The sequence below is a fragment of the Trachurus japonicus genome, chromosome 1 (genome assembly GCF_045865225.1).
Source record: "Trachurus japonicus isolate A0001 chromosome 1, Traja_1.0".
Lineage (NCBI taxonomy): Eukaryota > Metazoa > Chordata > Actinopteri > Carangiformes > Carangidae > Trachurus > Trachurus japonicus.
In genome coordinates, this window is record NC_140907.1 from 41,221,854 (window position 1) to 41,236,931 (window position 15,078).

General features: G+C 56.4%; 1 protein-coding gene across 1 annotated transcript in view; it reads left to right on the top strand.

The window, feature by feature from the left end:
• sos1 (son of sevenless homolog 1 (Drosophila)) overlaps positions 1 to 13,430 on the top strand; it is a 70,081-nt gene extending 56,651 nt beyond the window's left edge. The window contains exons 17-24 of the mRNA XM_085788269.1: positions 1,725 to 1,844; positions 1,934 to 2,096; positions 2,646 to 2,763; positions 4,375 to 4,547; positions 5,078 to 5,194; positions 6,059 to 6,332; positions 9,708 to 9,829; positions 12,569 to 13,430. Of these exons, the coding sequence (XP_085644395.1) occupies positions 1,725 to 1,844; positions 1,934 to 2,096; positions 2,646 to 2,763; positions 4,375 to 4,547; positions 5,078 to 5,194; positions 6,059 to 6,332; positions 9,708 to 9,829; positions 12,569 to 13,012 (1,531 nt within the window). The 3' untranslated portion in view covers positions 13,013 to 13,430. The remainder of the gene's footprint in view (positions 1 to 1,724; positions 1,845 to 1,933; positions 2,097 to 2,645; positions 2,764 to 4,374; positions 4,548 to 5,077; positions 5,195 to 6,058; positions 6,333 to 9,707; positions 9,830 to 12,568) is intronic.
• Positions 13,431 to 15,078: the final 1,648 nt, after the last annotated feature.

A 15,078-nucleotide genomic window follows, 5' to 3' on the forward strand; every position in this document is an offset into this window, starting at 1 on the left:
CTGTCTGTCTGTCTGTCTGTCTGTCTGTCTGTCTGTCTGTCTCTTACGTGTCTGTTACACACCTGGCTGGCTCACACCTGTCTGTCTGTCTCTTACCTGTCTGTCTCACACCTGGCTGGCTCACACCTGTCTGTCTGTCTGTCTGTCTGTCTGTCTGTCTGTCTGTCTGTCTGTCTGTCTGTCTGTCTGTCTGTCTGTCTGTCTGTCTCACACCTAGCTGGCTCGCACCTGTCTCTCTACCTGTCTCACCTCTCTACCTGTCTGTCTCTCAGGGCGGTGCAGCCCTCGGAGCTGGTTCTTACCTGTCTGTCTCTACCTGTCTCACCTGTCTGTCTCTACCTGTCTGTCTCACCTGTCTGTCTCTCTACCTGTCTGTCCCTCAGGGCGGTGCAGCCCTCTCTACCTGTCTGTCTCACCTGTCTGTCTACCTGTCTGTCCCTCAGGGCGGTGCAGCCCTCTCTACCTGTCTCACCTGTCTACCTGTCTGTCCCTCAGGGCGGTGCAGCCCTCTCTACCTGTCTCACCTGTCTACCTGTCTGTCCCTCAGGGCGGTGCAGCCCTCTCTACCTGTCTGTCTACCTGTCTGTCTCACCTGTCTGTCTACCTGTCTGTCCCTCAGGGCGGTGCAGCCCTCTCTACCTGTCTCACCTGTCTACCTGTCTGTCCCTCAGGGCGGTGCAGCCCTCTCTACCTGTCTCACCTGTCTGTCTACCTGTCTGTCCCTCAGGGCGGTGCAGCCCTCTCTACCTGTCTCACCTGTCTACCTGTCTGTCCCTCAGGGCGGTGCAGCCCTCTCTACCTGTCTCACCTGTCTACCTGTCTGTCCCTCAGGGCGGTGCAGCCCTCTCTACCTGTCTCACCTGTCTACCTGTCTGTCCCTCAGGGCGGTGCAGCCCTCTCTACCTGTCTGTCTCACCTGTCTACCTGTCTGTCCCTCAGGGCGGTGCAGCCCTCTCTACCTGTCTCACCTGTCTACCTGTCTGTCCCTCAGGGCGGTGCAGCCCTCTCTACCTGTCTGTCTACCTGTCTGTCTACCTGTCTGTCCCTCAGGGCGGTGCAGCCCTCTCTACCTGTCTCACCTGTCTACCTGTCTGTCCCTCAGGGCGGTGCAGCCCTCTCTACCTGTCTCACCTGTCTACCTGTCTGTCCTCAGGGCGGTGCAGCCCTCTCTACCTGTCTCACCTGTCTACCTGTCTGTCCCTCAGGGCGGTGCAGCCCTCTCTACCTGTCTCACCTGTCTACCTGTCTGTCCCTCAGGGCGGTGCAGCCCTCTCTACCTGTCTCACCTGTCTACCTGTCTGTCCCTCAGGGCGGTGCAGCCCTCTCTACCTGTCTCACCTGTCTACCTGTCTGTCCCTCAGGGCGGTGCAGCCCTCTCTACCTGTCTCACCTGTCTACCTGTCTGTCCCTCAGGGCGGTGCAGCCCTCTCTACCTGTCTCACCTGTCTACCTGTCTGTCCTCAGGGCGGTGCAGCCCTCTCTACCTGTCTCACCTGTCTACCTGTCTGTCCCTCAGGGCGGTGCAGCCCTCTCTACCTGTCTCACCTGTCTACCTGTCTGTCCTCAGGGCGGTGCAGCCCTCTCTACCTGTCCTCACCTGTCTACCTGTCTGTCCCTCAGGGCGGTGCAGCCCTCTCTACCTGTCTCACCTGTCTACCTGTCTGTCCCTCAGGGCGGTGCAGCCCTCTCTACCTGTCTCACCTGTCTACCTGTCTGTCCCTCAGGGCGGTGCAGCCCTCGGAGCTCGTCGGCAGCGTCTGGACCAAAGAGGACAAGGAGCTCCACTCTCCCAACCTGCTGAGGATGATCCGCCACACCACCAACCTCACGCTGTGGTTGGAGAAGTAAGGCCCCGCCCCCTAACCCACCTGAGCCCCGGTCGCCATGACGACGCCCCTCCCCCTCAGGTCTCAGGTGTGTCGTGTCTCTGCAGGTGCATCGTGGAGACGGAGAACCTGGAGGAGCGCGTGGCCGTCGTGTCGCGCATCATCGAGATCCTTCAGGTGTTTCAGGAGCTCAACAACTTCAACGGCGTCTTGGAGGTCGTCAGCGCCATGAACTCCTCTCCGGTCTACAGGCTGGACCACACCTTCGAGGTGAGAGGACCAACAGCTGCAACATCTGGAACAGCTGCAACATCTGGAACAGCTGCAACATCTGGAACAGCTGCTAAAAGCTCCGGGCAACATCTGGAACAGCTGCAAGAACTCAAATATCTTACCAAGAATATTTGTCTTATTTCTAGTCAAAAACAAACCTCATTCTACTTAAAATCAGACTCATCACATTAAAAGCAGCTTGTTTTTAGACACTTTTTACTTCTTTCAAGCAGATTTTCACTTGGAATAAGTAGAAAAATCTGATAGTGGAGCAAGTTTTTCTTTCTTATTACAAGAACAAAAAACTTGCTTTCACTGGCAGATTTTTCTACTTATTTCAAGTAAAAATTAGTTTGAAACAAATGAAAATGGTCTAAAAACAAGTAAATTTTTCGGTGATGAGTCTTATTTTAAGTGGAAAGAGTTTAGTTTTGACTAGAAATAAGACATTTTGACAAGAAATAAGACAAATATTCTTGGAAAGATTTTGACTTTTTACAGTGTGGAACAGCTGCACAAACAAACAGGTTTGCTTTCTGCTTTCAGCAAATTCCGAGTCGACAGAGAAAGATCCTGGAGGAAGCTCACGAGCTGAGTGAAGATCACTACAAGAAGTACTTGGCCAAGCTGCGCTCCATCAACCCCCCCTGCGTGCCCTTCTTTGGTACGGTCCAACACACTCAGCCGCTCTCGAGGCCGAACGCTCTCGAGGCTCGGGGCCGAACGCTCTCGAGGCTCGAACGCTCTCGAGGCTCGAACGCTCTCGAGGCTCGGGGCCGAACGCTCTCGAGGCTCGGGGCCGAACGCTCTCGAGGCTCGGGGCCGAACGCTCTCGAGGCTCGAACGCTCTCGAGGCTCGGGGCCGAACGCTCTCGAGGCTCGAACGCTCTCGAGGCTCGGGGCCGAACGCTCTCGAGGCTCGAACGCTCTCGAGGCTCGGGGCCGAACGCTCTTGAGGCTCGGGGGCCGAACGCTCTCGAGGCTCGAACGCTCTCGAGGCTCGGGGCCGAACGCTCTCGAGGCTCGAACGCTCTCGAGGCTCGGGGCCTGAGGCTCTTGAGGCTCGGGGGCCGAACGCTCTCGAGGCTCGAACGCTCTCGAGGCTCGGGCCGAACGCTCTCGAGGCTCGGGGCCGAACGCTCTCGAGGCTCGAACGCTCTCGAGGCTCGGGGCCGAACGCTCTCGAGGCTCGAACGCTCTCGAGGCTCGGGGCCGAACGCTCTCGAGGCTCGAACGCTCTCGAGGCTCGGAGCCGAACGCTCTCGAGGCTCGAACGCTCTCGAGGCTCGGGGCCGAACGCTCTCGAGGCCGAACGCTCTCGAGGCTCGAACGCTCTCGAGGCTCGGGGCCGAACGCTCTCGAGGCTCGAACGCTCTCGAGGCTCGAACGCTCTCGAGGCTCGGGGCCGAACGCTCTCGAGGCTCGAACGCTCTCGAGGCTCGGGGCCGAACGCTCTCGAGGCTCGGGGCCGAACGCTCTCGAGGCCGAACGCTCTCGAGGCTCGGGGCCGAACGCTCTCGAGGCTCGGGGCCGAACGCTCTCGAGGCTCGGGGCCGAACACTCTCGAGGCCGAACGCTCTCGAGGCTCGGGGCCGAGCGCCCTCTAAGCTCGGGGCTGAACGCTCTTGAGGCTCTCGAGGCTCGGGGCCTGAGGCTCTTGAGGCTCTGGGCCGAAACGCTCCTCTAACCCTGACCCTCGAGGCTCGGGGCCGAACGCCCTCGGGGCCGAACGCCCTCGGGGCCGAACGCTCTCGAGGCTCGGGGCCGAACGCCCTCGGGGCCGAACGCTCTCGGGGCCGAACGCTCTCGAGGCTCAGGGCCGAACACTCTCGAGGCCGAACGCTCTCGAGGCTCGGGGCCGAGCGCCCTCTAAGCTCGGGGCTGAACGCTCTTGAGGCTCTCGAGGCTCGGGGCCTGAGGCTCTTGAGGCTCTGGGCCGAACGCTCTCGGGCCGAAACGCTCCTCTAACCCTGACCCTCGAGGCTCGGGGCCGAACGCCTCGGGGCCGAACGCTCTCGAGGCTCGGGGCCGAACGCCTCGGGGCCGAACGCTCTCGAGGCTCGGGGCCGAACGAGGCTCGGGGCCGAACGCCCTCGGGGCCGAACGCTCTCGGGGCCGAACGCTCTCGAGGCTCGGGGCCGAACGAGGCTCGGGGCCGAACGCCCTCGGGGCCGAACGCTCTCGAGGCTCAGGGCCGAACGCTCTCGAGGCCGAACGCTCTCGAGGCTCGGGGCCGAACGAGGCTCGGGTGATGATGCCTCTGTGTGTCCTACAGGAATCTACCTGACCAACATCCTGAAGACGGAGGAGGGAAACCCCGACTTCCTGCGCCGACACGGCAAAGACCTGATCAACTTCAGCAAGAGGCGGAAGGTGGCGGAGATCACCGGGGAGATCCAGCAGTACCAGAACCAGCCGTACTGCCTGAGGGTGGAGAGCGACATCCGGGTCAGTCCGCCGCCCGGCACGGTTTACAACCTCAACAGAACATTTCTAGATTTCTCAATGCTGATTCGTACCACGATAATAAAAATAAAAAACAGAAGCCACTACCTTATTTAATTGTATTTAAAGGGATAGTTCAGCATTTATTCAAATTGTCCCATCACCATAATCCCTATAGTTATAGCAGGAGGTTTGTTACCTTTAATTGTCGGTACAAGCTATTTTTAGAACGGCGGAGCAGAGCCGTGAGCTGAGAGGTAAATACAGAGACTGCTTGATGAAAAACTGTCCCTGAAGGCAACGCGCATCAGTGGTTTTGCATGAATTTCCCTCTAAAACAACTCTGTGTGGTAACGTTGTGTTATTATCTCATAGCGTGGTGAATGTGCAGCTCACAACTTGTCCACCAGAGCGTTGTGGAGTTGTTGGATTGTGTATTTGATGAGTTTGATGAGTCTGTTCAGTCCAGACAGGACCAGACGACCAATCGGATGCTTTCTCTAGCGGTGACGTGTCTTTGTGTTCTGGAGCAGAAGTTCTTTGAGAACCTGAACCCGATGGAGGACCTGTCGGAGAAGGACTTCGCCGACCACCTGTTCAACAAGTCTCTGGAGATCGAACCTCGCAACGCACGATCGTTACCTCGATTCGTAAGTGTCACCACTTTAAAGGGATAGGGACAATTTCTCATTTCGGGGCTTCAATACAAGACGGACATTACAGATGAGCACTATGGAGGTATCTGGATGTTTTTTGGTGTGTCTTTTTGTTACGAAGCCAGTTGGTATCCATTTGCAACCGTTATATGGACATGCACTGCTACGCCGAGACCCCCTGTAACTCAGAGAAGCCACGGAGGACTCTGAAACTTCTCCCAGCCCTTAGTCCACATGAGGGTCAACTTCGCATTTGTTTTGATGCCATCGGGAAGGAGGCTCAGAGTTCCCTTAGCTAAAAAAGCAGGGTACAAAAAGTCATTTGTGCCGTCTGCAGTGGAAATCCTGAACCAGAGCATCTTCAGGTGAACTTTGAGCTACAGTGAAACCGCAGGCAAGGCAAGGCAAGGCAAGGCAATTTTATTTGTATAGCCCGTTTTTACAAACAGTTTGTCTCAAAGGGCTTTACATGGCATCGTAACAACATCCTCTGTCCTTAGACCCTCACATCCACTGAGGAAAAACTCCATGGAAAACCCTTTTAACAGGGAAAAATCGGAGAAACCTCAGGGTGAGCAACAGAGGAGGGATCCCTCACCCAGGACGGACAGACGTGCAATAAAGCAGCTGTTGTATGATACTGTATTGTTGTATTTCATGTGTTTATTTATTTTATTGTTACTGTGCTAGATGTGTCCTGCTGTTATCGTTGGCTGACTACCAAGATGCGAAAGGCAACTTTCCACTGTGTTTTTAAACCATTGGACAATAAAGTCTTCTTATCTTAGATAATGAGTGAAATTTCTATTTTGGGTGAACTATCCCTTTAACACCAGTTTGTCTCCCCCGTGTGTCCAGGTGAAGAAGTACACGTGTCCTCTGAAGTCTCCGGGGATCCGTCCGACGTCGGCGCGGCCCGGCACCATGAGGCACCCGACGCCGCTGCAGAACGAGCCGAGGAAGATCAGCTACAGCCGCATCCCCGACAGCGAGGCCGAGGGCGGCGCCGTGTCGGCCCCCAACTCCCCCCGCACGCCGCTGACCCCGCCCCCCGCCTCGGCCGCATCCAGCTCTACTGATGTAGGCAGCGTGTTCGACTCGCCGCAAGGGCCCAGCAGCCCCTTCCACTCCAGTAAGCTCCGCCTCTAGCCCCGCCCACAAGGGCCCAGCAGCCCCTTCCACTCCAGTAAGCTCCGCCTCTAGCCCCGCCCACTAATCACAGAGCCCCTTCCACTCCAGTAAGCTCCGCCTCTAGCCCCGCCCACAAGGCCCCAGCAGCCCCTTCCACTCCAGTAAGCTCCGCCTCTAGCCCCGCCCACAAGGGCCCAGCAGCCCCTTCCACTCCAGTAAGCTCCGCCTCTAGCCCCGCCCACAAGGGCCCAGCAGCCCCTTCCACTCCAGTAAGCTCCGCCTCTAGCCCCGCCCACAAGGCCCCAGCAGCCCCTTCCACTCTAGTAAGCTCTGCCTCTAGCCCCGCCCACAAGGGCCCAGCAGCCCCTTCCACTCTAGTAAGCTCCGCCTCTAGCCCCGCCCACAAGGGCCCAGCAGCCCCTTCCACTCCAGTAAGCTCCGCCTCTAGCCCCGCCCACAAGGCCCCAGCAGCCCCTTCCACTCCAGTAAGCTCCGCCTCTAGCCCCGCCCACAAGGGCCCAGCAGCCCCTTCCACTCCAGTAAGCTCCGCCTCTAGCCCCGCCCACAAGGGCCCAGCAGCCCCTTCCACTCCAGTAAGCTCCGCCTATAGCCCCGCCCACTAATCACACCGGTCGCTACTTCATTTATTTGGTAGCTACACCGGTCACTACTGCATTTATTTGGTAGCTACACCGGTCACTACTGCATTTATTTGGTAGCTACACCGGTCACTACTTCATTTATTTGGTAGCTACACCGGTCACTACTGCATTTATTTGGTAGCTACACCGGTCACTACTTCATTTATTTGGTAGCTACACCGGTCACTACTTCATTTATTTGGTAGCTACACCGGTCACTACTTCATTTATTTGGTAGCTACACCGGTCACTACTGCATTTATTTGGTAGCTACATCGGTCACTACTGCATTTATTTGGTAGCTACACCGGTCACTACTTCATTTATTTGGTAGCTACACCGGTCACTACTGCATTTATTTGGTAGCTACACCGGTCACTACTGCATTTATTTGGTAGCTACACCGGTCGCTCTGGGTCGCTGTGGTAACGGCGATCCGTGACCGCAATGCATGATGGGATATCTTGCTCCGGTTAGTGACCATTGGATGTTCACTACATTTGGTGGTGTATTATGGGATAGATTCAGTCACTAGATAGTGAACATTAATAATCACTAAACATTCAGACACCACTACAACAACTGGTCACTAGAGAGGAGGGGGTTATTATGGGTTAGGACTCAGCCTAGCTCCACCCACTACTGTATGTTTCTCCTCCTCAGTCGTTCTCCTCGTCGACAGCATCTTTGCTGTGGTGTCTCTCCCTCCTCCTCCTTCTCTCCTCCTCCTCCTCCCCTCCTTCTCCTCTCCTCTCCTCCTCCTCCTCCTCCTCTCCTCTCCTCCTCCTCCTCCACCTCACAGTGTTTCTCCTCCTCTCCTCCTCAGCCTGCGACAGCATCTTTGCTGTGGTGTCTCTCCCTCCTGGTCCACGTTAGTATCAACCTCGACTCCTCATCTCTCACAGTGTTTCTCCTCCTCTCCTTCTCCTCCTCCTCCTCTCCTCCTCTTCTCCTCCTCCTCCTCCTCTCCTCCTCCTCTCCTTCTCCTCCTCCTATCCTCTCCTCCTCCTCCTCCTCTCCTCCTCCTCCTCTCCTCCTCCTCCTCCTCCTCCTCCTATCCTCTCCTCCTCCTCCTCTCCTTCTCCTCCTCCTATCCTCTCCTCCTCCTCCTCCTCTCCTCCTCCTCCTCTCCTCCTCTCCTCCTCCTCCTCCTATCCTCTCCTCCTCCTCCTCTCCTTCTCCTCCTCCTCTCCTCCTCCTCCTCTTCTCCTCCTCTCCTCCTCCTCCTCTCCTTCTCCTCCTCCTCCTATCCTCTCCTCCTCCTCCTCCTCCTCCTCCTCCTCCTCTTCTTCTCCTCCTCTCCTCCTCCTCCTCCTCCTCCTATCCTCTCCTCCTCTTCTCCTCCTCTCCTCCTCCTCCTCTCCTTCTCCTCCTCCTCCTCCTCTTCTCCTCCTTCTCCTCCTCCTCCTCCTCCTCCTCTCCTTCTCCTCCTCCTCCTCTCCTCCTCCTCCTCTCCTCCTCCTCCTCTCCTTCTCCTCCTCCTCTCCTCCTCCTCTCCTTCTCCTCCTCCTCTCCTCCTCTCCTCCTCCTCCTCCTCCTCTCCTTCTCCTCCTCCTCCTATCCTCTCCTCCTCCTCCTCCTCCTCCTCCTCCTCCTCTTCTTCTCCTCCTCTCCTCCTCCTCCTCCTCCTCCTATCCTCTCCTCCTCTTCTCCTCCTCTCCTCCTCCTCCTCTCCTTCTCCTCCTCCTCCTCCTCTTCTCCTCCTTCTCCTCCTCCTCCTCCTCCTCCTCTCCTTCTCCTCCTCCTCCTCTCCTCCTCCTCCTCTCCTTCTCCTCCTCCTCTCCTCCTCCTCTCCTTCTCCTCCTCCTCTCCTCCTCTCCTCCTCCTCCTCCTCTTCTTCTCCTCCTCCTCCTCCTCCTCCTCCTCCTCCTATCCTCTCCTCCTCTTCTCCTCCTCTCCTCCTCCTCCTCTCCTTCTCCTCCTCCTCCTCCTCTTCTCCTCCTTCTCCTCCTCCTCCTCCTCCTCCTCTCCTTCTCCTCCTCCTCCTCTCCTCCTCCTCCTCTCCTCCTCCTCCTCTCCTCCTCCTCCTCTCCTTCTCCTCCTCCTCTCCTCCTCTCCTCCTCCTCCTCCTCCTCTCCTTCTCCTCCTCCTCTCCTCCTCCTCTCCTCCTCTCCTCCTCTCCTCCTCCTCCTCTTCTCCTCCTCTCCTCCTCCTCCTCTCCTTCTCCTCCTCCTCCTATCCTCTCCTTCTCCTCCTCCTCCTCTCCTCCTCTTCTCCTCCTCCTCCTCCTCTCCTCCTCCTCTCCTTCTCCTCCTCCTATCCTCTCCTCCTCCTCCTCCTCTCCTCCTCCTCCTCCTCCTCTCCTCCTCCTCCTCCTCCTCCTCCTATCCTCTCCTCCTCCTCCTCTCCTTCTCCTCCTCCTCTCCTCCTCTCCTCCTCCTCCTCTTCTCCTCCTCTCCTTCTCCTCCTCCTCCTATCCTCTCCTCCTCTTCCTCCTCCTCCTCCTCCTCCTCCTCTCCTCCTCTTCTCCTCCTCTCCTCTCCTCCTCTCCTCCTCCTCCTCCTATCCTCTCCTCCTCCTCCTCCTCTCCTCTCCGGTTCATTGATCCCACGCCTCCGTGCTCCGTGCTCACCTGTCTTAAGCGTGTCACGATGACGTGTTGTTTCCATAGTAACGGTCTGTGTCCATCGAAGCCATCAGTGACAGCTCAGCGTGTGGTGATGACATCATCTCGCCGTGCGGCAGTGATGACATCATCATGGCGTCTAACCGTGTTTCTCCTCCTCGCTCCTCAGGGTCGTCGTCCGTCTCCTCCATGGTGAGCTTCAGCCGCGGCTCCGAGGAGATTCCTGTTCCTCCTCCTGTTCCTCCTCGCAGACGCCCCGAGTCCGCTCCCGCTGACTCCTCCCCCTCCAAGGTAACCGGGGGCAACCACAAGCACAAGGCGCCATCTAGAGGTCTGGATGTGCCATAGCAGTGTAATACCGCAAGCACAAGGCGCCATCTAGTGGCCTGGATGTGCCATAGCAGTGTAATACCGCAAGCACAAGGCGCCATCTAGAGGTCTGGATGTGCCATAGCACCATCTAGTGGCCTGGATGTGCCATAGCACCATCTAGAGGCCTGGATGTGCCATAGCACCATCTAGAGGCCTGGATGTGCCATAGCACCATCTAGAGGTCTGGATGTGCCATAGCACCATCTAGAGGCCTGGATGTGCCATAGCACCATCTAGTGGCCTGGATGTGCCATAGCACCATCTAGAGGCCTGGATGTGCCATAGCACCATCTAGTGGCCTGGATGTGCCATAGCAGAGTAATACCGCAAGCACAAGGCGCCATCTAGAGGTCTGGATGTGCCATAGCACCATCTAGAGGCCTGGATGTGCCATAGCACCATCTAGAGGCCTGGATGTGCCATAGCAGAGTAATACCGCAAGCACAAGGCGCCATCTAGAGGTCTGGATGTGCCATAGCACCATCTAGAGGTCTGGATGTGCCATAGCACCATCTAGAGGCCTGGATGTGCCATAGCACCATCTAGAGGTCTGGATGTGCCATAGCACCATCTAGAGGCCTGGATGTGCCATAGCACCATCTAGTGGCCTGGATGTGCCATAGCAGAGTAATACCGCAAGCACAAGGCGCCATCTAGTGGCCTGGATGTGCCATAGCACCATCTAGAGGTCTGGATGTGCCATAGCACCATCTAGTGGCCTGGATGTGCCATAGCACCATCTAGAGGCCTGGATGTGCCATAGCACCATCTAGAGGCCTGGATGTGCCATAGCACCATCTAGAGGCCTGGATGTGCCATAGCACCATCTAGTGGCCTGGATGTGCCATAGCACCATCTAGAGGCCTGGATGTGCCGTAGCAGTGTAATACTGCAAGCACAAGGCGCCATCTAGAGGCCTGGATGTGCCATAGCACCATCTAGAGGCCTGGATGTGCCGTAGCAGTGTAATACTGCAAGCACAAGGCGCCATCTAGAGGCCTGGATGTGCCATAGCACCATCTAGAGGCCTGGATGTGCCATAGCAGTGTAATACCGCAAGCACAAGGTGCCATCTAGAGGTCTGGATGTGCCATAGCACCATCTAGAGGCCTGGATGTGCCATAGCACCATCTAGTGGCCTGGATGTGCCATAGCACCATCTAGAGGCCTGGATGTGCCATAGCACCATCTAGAGGTCTGGATGTGCCATAGCAGTGTAATACCGCAAGCACAAGGTGCCATCTAGTGGCCTGGATGTGCCATAGCAGTGTAATACCGCAAGCACAAGGTGCCATCTAGTGGCCTGGATGTGCCATAGCGCCATCTAGTGGCCTGGATGTGCCATAGCAGTGTAATACTGCAAGCACAAGGCGCCATCTAGAGGCCTGGATGTGCCGTAGCAGTGTAATACCGCAAGCACAAGGTGCCATCTAGAGGCCTGGATGTGCCGTAGCAGTGTAATACCGCAAGCACAAGGTGCCATCTAGAGGCCTGGATGTGCCATAGCACCATCTAGAGGTCTGGATGTGCCATAGCGCCATCTAGTGGCCTGGATGTGCCATAGCAGTGTAATACTGCAAGCACAAGGCGCCATCTAGAGGCCTGGATGTGCCGTAGCAGTGTAATACCGCAAGCACAAGGTGCCATCTAGAGGTCTGGATGTGCCATAGCACCATCTAGAGGTCTGGATGTGCCATAGCGCCATCTCGTGGCCTGGATGTGCCATAGCAGTGTAATACCGCAAGCACAAGGTGCCATCTAGTGGCCTGGATGTCCCAAAGCAGTGTAATACCGCAAGCACAAGGTGCCATCTAGAGGCCTGGATGTGCCATAGCACCATCTAGAGGTCTGGATGTGCCATAGCGCCATCTAGTGGCCTGGATGTGCCATAGCAGTGTAATACCGCAAGCACAAGGCGCCATCTAGTGGCCTGGATGTGCCATAGCACCATCTAGTGGTCTGGATGTGCCATAGCAGTGTAATACCGCAAGCACAAGGTGCCATCTAGTGGCCTGGATGTGCCGTAGCAGTGTAGTACCGCAAGTACAAGGTGCCATCTAGTGGCCTGGATGTGCCGTAGCAGTGTAGTACCGCAAGTACAAGGTGCCATCTAGTGGCCTGGATGTGCCGTAGCAGTGTAATACCGCAAGCACAAGGTGCCATCTAGAGGCCTGGATGTGCCATAGCACCATCTAGAGGCCTGGATGTGCCATAGCACCATCTAGTGGCCTGGATGTGCCATAGCAGTGTAATACCGCAAGCACAAGGCGCCATCTAGTGGCCTGGATGTGCCATAGCAGTGTAATACCGCAAGCACAAGGTGCCATCTAGTGGTCTGGATGTGCCATAGCAGTGTAGTACCGCAAGTACAAGGTGCCATCTAGTGGCCTGGATGTGCCGTAGCAGTGTAATACCGCAAGCACAAGGCGCCATCTAGTGGCCTGGATGTGCCATAGCACCATCTAGTGACCTGGATGTGCCATAGCGCCATCTAGTGGCCTGGATGTGCCATAGCGCCATCTAGTGGCCTGGATGTGCCATAGCAGTGTAATACCACAAGCACGTTCAGATATGTAACCGCACCGCTAGATGGGGGGATTCCTACGTACTGTACCTTTAAGATGTTTGAACACTGACTCTCTCCCCCCCCCCCTCCAGGTGATGTCATCAAAGCTGGACAGCCCCCCCGCCGTCCCCCCTCGCCAGCCCACCTGTAAGCTCCTCCCCCCTCGCTACTCGTCGTCGCTGTCGTCGTCTCCCCCGGACAGCCCCCCCTCCCTGCCCCCCCGGGAGCCGCTCAGCTCCCCCCTGCACCTGCTGCCCCCCCCCCAGGGCCGCTCCCGCTGCGAGCTGCTGCCCCAGGCCTTCTTCCCCCCCACCGCCCCCTCCCCCTCCCCCCTGCCCCCCCTCACCCCCCTCACCCCCTCCCCGTCCCCCGCTGCCAGGAAGATGCCCCTGCCCTCCCCCCCGCTGCCCCCCCCTGCCCCTGGACGGCCCCCCCGTGCCCCCCCCCGCCACACCGTTCCCAAACTGCCCCCGAAGACCTACAAGAGGGAGTCGCTAGGCAACGCCCCCCTGCTGGACCCCCCCCCCGCGCTGTGACTGGCCGCTGCCCCGGGGGGCGGGGCCACAACACTACAGCTGATTGGATCACAACACACCGAGGAGTTACACTGGTCGACCAATCAGGACGCTCCGATCCAATCCAGACTGACACAATAAAATACAGACCATGTGCTCTTATTCTGAAAAACTAACTGTGGGATCATGTGCTCTTATTCTGAAAAACCAACTGTGGGATCATGTGCTCTTATTCTGAAAAACCGACTGTGGGATCATGTGCTCTTATTCTGAAAAACCAACTGTGGGATCATGTGCTCTTATTCTGAAAACCTGGCTGTGGCCTCCAGCAGGACGTCGGAGAGCCGCAGAGGATTATGGGTAATGGAGTCCAGAGAGGTACTGGACCAGAACCAGAGGTACTGGACCAGAACCAGAGGTACTGGACCAGAACCGGAGGTACTGGACCAGAACCAGAGAGGTACTGGACCAGAACCAGAACCAGAGGTACTGGACCAGAATCAGAGAGGTTCTGGACCAGAACCAGAACCAGAGAGGTTCTGGACCAGAACCAGAACCAGAGAGGTACTGGACCAGAACCAGAGAGGTACTGGACCAGAACCAGAATCAGAGAGGTTCTGGACCAGAACCAGAACCAGAGAGGTACTGGACCAGAACCAGAGGTACTGGACCAGAACCAGAATCAGAGAGGTTCTGGACCAGAACCAGAGGTACTGCAGTGGTTCTGGACCAGTTCTGGACCGGTTCTGGACCAGTTCTGGACCGGTTCTGGACCGGTTCTGGACCCGTTGGTCTCTGGTTGTTGATGTAATGAAACGTTTCTTTAAGGGAATAAACGAGTTTCTACGCTGAGCTGGACGACGACGACACGACTCCTGTCTTTATTAGCCTCTGGTGGTGGTGGTGGTGGTGGTGGGGGGGGGCAGGAATAGCTGACCAGCTTAATGGAGGACTGGATGGCTCTGTGTAGACAGATGTGTCCCCAGCAGTCTAAGCCTATAGCAGCGTAGCTATAAAATGGTTCAGAGCTACCTGAACCAGCCCTAACTAAAAGCCCTGTCATAAAGGAAGGTCTTCAGTCTAGACTTAAATGTAGTTAGAGTGTCTGCCTCTTTGACCCATGGAGAGAGCTGGTTCCACAGTAAAGGAGCCCGGTAACTGAAGGCTCTACCTCCCAGTCTGTTTTTAGAGATACTGGGAGTCACTAACAGACCTGCGTTCTGGGAGCGGAGTGCTCTGGTAGGACAGTAAGGAATAGGGCTGTCAGTTTTTAGAAAAATGAGGTTCGAACGATTATTGAATGACCCGTAATTCGTTCGGATATATTTGAATATTACCCCCCCGCCGCAGCTGCAGCCGCAGCACACACAGTCGCGGTGTTTTATTTTGAAAATTGACCGGATACTCTCGTTGTTTCATGTTTGACTTCCTGCCCAGCTTGACGGCTCTCACACAAAATAGACCAGACGCTGCACGCCGCGAGCCGGCCGCGGAGGTGCACCCCGCGACACCACACCAGCGGTTAAAGCAGAAGTAAGCGATCCGGTGGTTTTGGCTAATGCTGCGTTCCAGGCAGGCTTTTGAAATCGTAAATTACAGCATCAAGTCACGACTTACGACTTTGTAGCGTTCCAGGCAACCCACTCGTGTTTCTCCGACCTGTTTTACCGGTGAAAGTCACTATAACGGCCACTCGTAACTTCTGACCCGTGAACTCGTACCAGATCGAACTGGTACCACTTCACAGGTCGGAAAAATACGAGTTTCCTTGAACGCACCATAACAGTCCTCGTCCCTACGTCGCCACATTCACGGCGTCCCTTGGCTGCACACACAGAGAGGACTGCCCCTTTATGCCGTTCTCTCTCCTCATTGGATAAAAACTGTAGGATACGATAAATGTTTTCTCTTCGGCTCAGAGCAGAGCAGAGGGACTGGGAGACCCGTGTTTCAGTCCAAACACTCTATAGAAGTGATTGCTGTCGGAAGATACAACTATTTAAGACTTAGATTAACACAAATATATCACTTACTTCTGCTTTAATATGGGCACAGAAAGTAAACTGGCTCCGTTTCTCGGCTGTTCG